The 6000-nt window shown below is 41.5% G+C and overlaps 1 protein-coding gene across 4 annotated transcripts in view; it reads right to left on the bottom strand.

Annotated features, from left to right (window-relative positions):
• Positions 1-5274, bottom strand: part of LOC145784646 (semaphorin-3C-like) — a 110247-nt gene extending 104973 nt beyond the window's left edge. For all 4 annotated transcript variants that reach the window (XM_082596514.1, XM_082596511.1, XM_082596513.1 and 1 more), the window contains exons 1-2: positions 5141-5274; positions 4580-4725 (exon numbers count right to left, since the gene is read on the bottom strand). In XM_082596514.1, coding sequence (XP_082452640.1) covers positions 4580-4725; positions 5141-5183 — 189 coding nt within the window. In that variant the 5' untranslated portion in view covers positions 5184-5274. The remainder of the gene's footprint in view (positions 1-4579; positions 4726-5140) is intronic.
• Positions 5275-6000: the final 726 nt, after the last annotated feature.

Genomic DNA, 6000 nt, shown 5'->3' on the forward strand with positions numbered 1-6000 from the left:
CGTCACATAAAAATCATGCAGAAGAAAATAGTGTTTCCTATCGTTGTTAGGCCCACACTGACGACAGTTGTTTGCATGATTACAGTCCTTAACCATATGCTGGCGCAAACAGTTCAAGCATTTTCCAGCTTTCACAATGACATCTCTCCGACCTTTAGGTGTCAAGCGCAAAAATTCTTTACAATTAGACAAAAAATGATATTCAACTTGACCACGTGATGAACAACAAAAACATGCCGGTATGTCACTACGTCTGGCCACACCGCCGCGCGGTGCGCCAACAGCAGTCGAGTACTGCGAACTCCCTGAAATCACATTATCATGGGGTTTTACCGACGTCTGCCTAACCGGACATGAAGGCAATTTTCCTTTGCCAAACTTTTTAAATTGCTGCGACTCACCAGAATCGCCCATTAGCATAATGCTAAAATCAGTCGACTTGCGCGTTTCTTCCCGTACTACAAAATCAAACAAACTCTGAAAAGTAGGTTCCTCAGTGCTACCATACTGATCACCTAAAAAGTCAAGATAACGCTGCTTAGCGTCAAACGGGAGTCGTTTAGCCAAATCCAAAACAAAACGTCCTTCTAATTTATCACGCTGACCATAAGCTTTCGCGTAAAGCAAACACTGCGACAATTCATCTTTAAACTCTTTCAAATCACTGGAAGAGATAGAAGTCAATTTGCTACCATAGCGATACTTTCTAATTTCTGGTTCTGCGAAAAGACCTCCACGAACTCCAAAACGTTGGGACAAGCGAGCTAACGACATTTCTATCCTGTCTTCTTCTGACAAGCCAGGAGTGTCGGAAACCAAATTAGCAATCGTTTGTGCAGCTGTTCTAACACAAGCTGCTTGCAACAAAGTCAAACGAGTTCCCTTAAAGGGCGAAGCTGCCATCAAGGCCATAACACGATTTTTAAAGAAGACAAATGGCATATTATTACCATCGTAACCAATCAAGGCCGCCTTATCGAAGAACGTCCTACTATTTTGGTATTCAAAAAAGCAATCCTGCTGTTGAGAACTCGATTTAGCGGGAGAAGACAAGCTATATCCCTTAAGGGGCTGAGTGGGCTCAGTCACATGCACAGCCTGATCACGATCCTCAAACACGTTAAAATCAGGAGACACGATACGCCTCTCACAACCACCCAAATTACGTGTAGCTGGGCGATCAGCAACTAGCGGCGCAGAAAACTTTGAACGGGGCAAAGCATTACTGCTAATGGCGGCCCCGTGACCTGTACGCTCTGGGGGAGGAGTTCGGTTGTAATTTGCAGACCTTGGCTCTACAGCCTTCGGAAGACCCTTAGCCGCGGCCCCGAGACCTCCTGAAACAGCTGGAAAACATGTGGATTGTACAGGTCCACTTACAGATTGAACAGGCGTCTGGAAAAGGTTAGGTAAATTAAACTGCGATTGATGTTCACTTCTGGAATGCCTAGAAGAGCCCTTCCTAGAGCTACGCCGGGAGCCCAACTCAGAACGATATTCAGCTAAAGCTACCTCCTTACGTTGTTCAGCCCTCAACTGTGCGTCTTTGAGTGCGAACTCAGCAGCTCTCGCTTCGGCTTTCGCGGCGGCCTCAGCAGCTCTCGCTTCGGCCTCAACTCGTATGGTCTCAGCTCTCGCGGCGGCCTCAGCAGCTCTCGCTTCGGCCTCAACTCGTATGGTCTCAGCTCTCGCTATGGCCTCAGCAGCTCTTGCTTCGGCCTCGGCTTGGATCTGGAGCTCCTCTCGTCTTAGCTGTAGGTTAATTTGTGCAACTATCCGTGACGAGCTCTCAGACATCCTAGTGCTTACATTTGAGGCGCTATCCTCAGGATGTATGTCAGCATCTAACCTATCTGAGAAATCACTTTCTTTTTGTTCGAAGTTATTTTTTAACGAGTTAAATTCGGGATCTACCCTATCACGAAGTTCTGCCAAGATTGCAGAGTTAACAATTTTACTCAAAAGAGCATGGAAATGCCTTAATTCCTCTTCTAAAGTAGATAAGTTAGATCGAAAAATTAACAGTTCCTGCTTATCACTCAAAGAACCTAGGGCCACAGAAAGTTTCCCAATTTGAGTCAAAATATCCCGTCTAAGATGCCGGGCCTCTCGAACTGACTTAGCCTCATCGTTAATGGGTCCCTCCCCAGAATGGCCTGCCCGACCGCAAAGAACATCATCAGGCTTAAACTCAGTCGAGTCGACGGCGGTCGAGTCCCTGTCACCACCGAGTGTAGACATATCAAATGTTAGGGCTAAATTTAACAATTAAAAAATTAAGTTACACAAACACACAAAATTACAGTAGTTATAAAAAACTTAACTGCAAAGACCGTAAAAATACAAAAAAGAATTTAAATGCACGATACCGTAGCTGTACGAGTATGTGAAGTCCAAACGTCCACAAAACTTGCTTGGATTCTTCCACTTGAATCTTCAAGCACAGATGGATTGCCTTTAATCTTCTTTCTTGCCAATAAATGTCAAAGTTATTTTTCTTCTGTACCAAACTGAGAAGAAATGTCTTTACTTTTTAGCTTAAAGTTCTTCAGTTGCCTACCGAGAAGAAATGTCTTTAATTTTCTTTGCTTCTTTAGACTACCAACCAATAAGATCTTCTTTTATTATTTCTTTGCTTCTAAGTGCTTCTGTGCCAAACACTAGACAGAGAATCGTCTTTTATTTTTTTATGCTGCCTGTGCTTCCGTACAAACACTAGCCAGAGAATCGTCTTTTATTTTTTTTATGCCTTCAAGTGCTTCTTGGCCTACCAGCTAACAAAATCGTCTTTTATTTTTTATGGTCACAGCGGTAAACCATAATTTCTTCGTGGGAAAATTGTAACTTAAAGTTCCCGGATCCTTTCGTCTGCATATAATGACCGAAGAAACACACACTTGAACTTCTTTTCAAACAGTGTATTTCTGTAAAAATTAGCCCACGGCTACCAAAAACGAGGGGGTGCAACGCGTACACCACTGAAAACTGTCACTACAGAACAGATTACTTGGATAAAAGACGGAACCTTTGTCCAGCTAGCAAGCACTAAGCCAACAGTTAAATGTGCGGCCAACTTTCAAACAATCATTTTACGAATGACCAGAATAGATAGCAATATCTCAAATTCACGTATGCAGTACTGTGACGCAATAATGAAAGACAATTATGAAGTCATTCCAACAGGTGTTTAAAGCTGATGTAATATTTCCTGTTTAAACAGGCCCAAACAGGCCCAAACAGGCTTGACACAATTCTTATGAACGCTGGTGCAATTTTGGCACATGCTTTAGGAATTTCCATGACGTAATATTCAGTAGACTTGAACGGTTTTTATATGACGTTTGATTTGGTGAAAATTGTCGGGAACACTACTCTCCAGGTCCAAGTCGTTGCGTTCGCGTTCCTTTTTGGTTTTCCTTTTTCGGTTTTTTTCGCATTTATTTATCTCTTTGTTCTTACTGCTATTTCTTTTGCGATCCTACGTTTTTGGTACGTTCTTTCTACTTCGTTTTTGTATTCTTTCTGTTTTATTTTGTTTTTTTGACTTCTTATAGTGTATTGCGGCAGGGACGTGGCATCAGAGAGGGGTCTTAGAGAAGCAATCGCCCAACCAAAACTTTAGCTTGCTTCCACCCCAAAGAAAAACGGGGTTTTAGTACTATTACAACGTTTTAATGACATTGTATTGTATAGCACGTTGAATGACGTTTCATAAATGTTGGGCTGCATTCAGTAGCTACATTTTTGAACAAACTCTTTATTTCAAATATTAAAATATTTGCCCTCTCCAGTAGGCCTAGTTGTTTTTCCCCCATATTTTTTTATGTCAATGTTTCTCTGCCCTTGGGTTAATTCACAAATATTCATTTGGCCTTTCGAGCAATTTGAGTTTGAGACCCTTGGTGTGCACTGTACAGCATTTGGTAGCTACTGTAAATTCTGTTAGAAGATAAATTATTGACCTAGTGGCATGATGAGCGTATTTTTTTGCCTATTGCCTTCAATTAAAAGTAGTTTTGCAACAATTTTCAACGAAGCAAGATGTTAATCTCGTTTCATTGAAAAGTTATCTCGCAAAACACGATATTTCCAATACGTCTACTTTTGGTTCATTTAAGTGGGGTGGTAATCCAATTAAATAGGAATAATTGCATAGAAAAATGGGACTAATAAGCGGGTAATGGAGACTGTACAATCGCTAGCGAGCAGGTCAATTAAGCGTTGTTGACTGTAATTGCAGTTGAGGTCCTAGGACACATGAATCAGCTTGACAGAAGAAAATTTAGTTAAATCATGGTTGAATACAGAATATTTGCGACCTTGCAAAATCCTTGCATTTAGTCACTCATTTCCGTTTAGAGCACGCCGTTCGCGTTTTATCTCTTCTATCCTTTTTCGAGCCCTATGTAAGGGCAAGTTTTATTTTTCGCTTTGATGGCCTTTAAAATGCACCAAACTGAAGAAGAAATGCGTTGTTAGTTTGTTCAGAAGTGCTGAACTAAACGGACATTTTATATCACATGACATTAACATTAATTCAGTGTTATTTTTTATTTTGCAACTCACCCTAACTGCTCACCTTCGAAGCACTTTCGTTTAACCTATTTAGTACAAGCACGTAGTTTATTCCAGCAATGTAGCTTTTGTTGCCGACGTGTAAAATGCTATGAAGATTATTTGTTGCTTGAGGATGCTGGAATATCTTTGCCACAGATCTGGATGCAACTAAAAAACAGTGAGTGGCGGTCAGAACACCACAAGTTTATCAGCTTATTTACCTCTGCAAACGAAACTGTCAGAATTTGTTTTATTATCTTTATCCTGCATTGCGGGAAAGCGGACTTGAGCGCTATGCATCTGTGTACGCCTTCCGACGTATACCTGACCCACGCTGCAGCCGACTGCAATGTCTGTTTCTGGTTGTCTACTCTACTTATGACTTAAATTTGGTATTACCCATTACTCGAAATCGATCACTGGGTAGAGGCAATTATCGTAAAGTTTCTTGCCCAGAGAAACAACAGCAAGTGCGGGTGGCTTGAGTCGAACATGCAGGCTCTCGACTGCGAGCCCAACGCGCTGACCACTCGGCCACTCCTGCTTTATTTGTAAAGCAGAAATAAAAAACATGCAAACAAACCTGTTACTGTAACAACTACAGCAATAAATATCTTGAGCAACATTACAGATCCTATGGTTTCTTCAACGTGTGTAGTCAAAACGCCATGCAAAAATGTGACCACAATATCTCAATTCACCTAACCTACATAAACCTGCAACAACAAAATGTTGGAACATTCAAAATTCCTTCAAACATTCTAAGTCATCACTTCGTGGTGTGCCAGTCAGCTCTTTCCTAGCTTGCAAAATCCGTCACTTTTTACATTGATTTAATGTTTGCAGACGTTAAATACAGGGGCGGATTTAGCTGATGGGGGGCCCGGGGCACTTTTAGATCGGGGTGCCCCCGTGCAAAAATGTTTTTCGCGACGATGGAGCGAAAAAAATCTTCTACGTCTACAGTAGCAATAATTCAGCACTGCACAGTGCACAGCACAGTATTTTACAGAAACTTTAAAGGCTGAAATAAAATAAAATAATGACATAAAATCGCATTTTTTCACGTCCGGAGCCCTTCAAAGCGGGGCCGGGGCACCTGCACCCTCTGCCCCCCTAAATCCGGGCCTAATTGAATATAAAAAAGAGTGTTTTCCTCACTTTCTAGACCAGATCTTAAATTGCACAGTTATTAAACAACTGCTCAAACGTCGAAAGTCAGGTAGCCTAATCAATTTCAAAACAAACCTTTGTTGCTTATTGTTTTGAAGAGCTTCGTCTGCACAAAACCACAACGTAACTTCCTTCACACTTTTGTTGTTTGTAAAAAATGACGTTCATTAATAGGTTATACGGTAGCCTACTTCTTAGTTCAGAAACTTTATCAGGAAATGCGTCTCTCTGGCTGCCTACAGTGGAAACTAACACGTCACTTGCCATTTC

Source organism: Aplidium turbinatum, chromosome 15 (genome assembly GCF_918807975.1).
Source record: "Aplidium turbinatum chromosome 15, kaAplTurb1.1, whole genome shotgun sequence".
Lineage (NCBI taxonomy): Eukaryota > Metazoa > Chordata > Ascidiacea > Aplousobranchia > Polyclinidae > Aplidium > Aplidium turbinatum.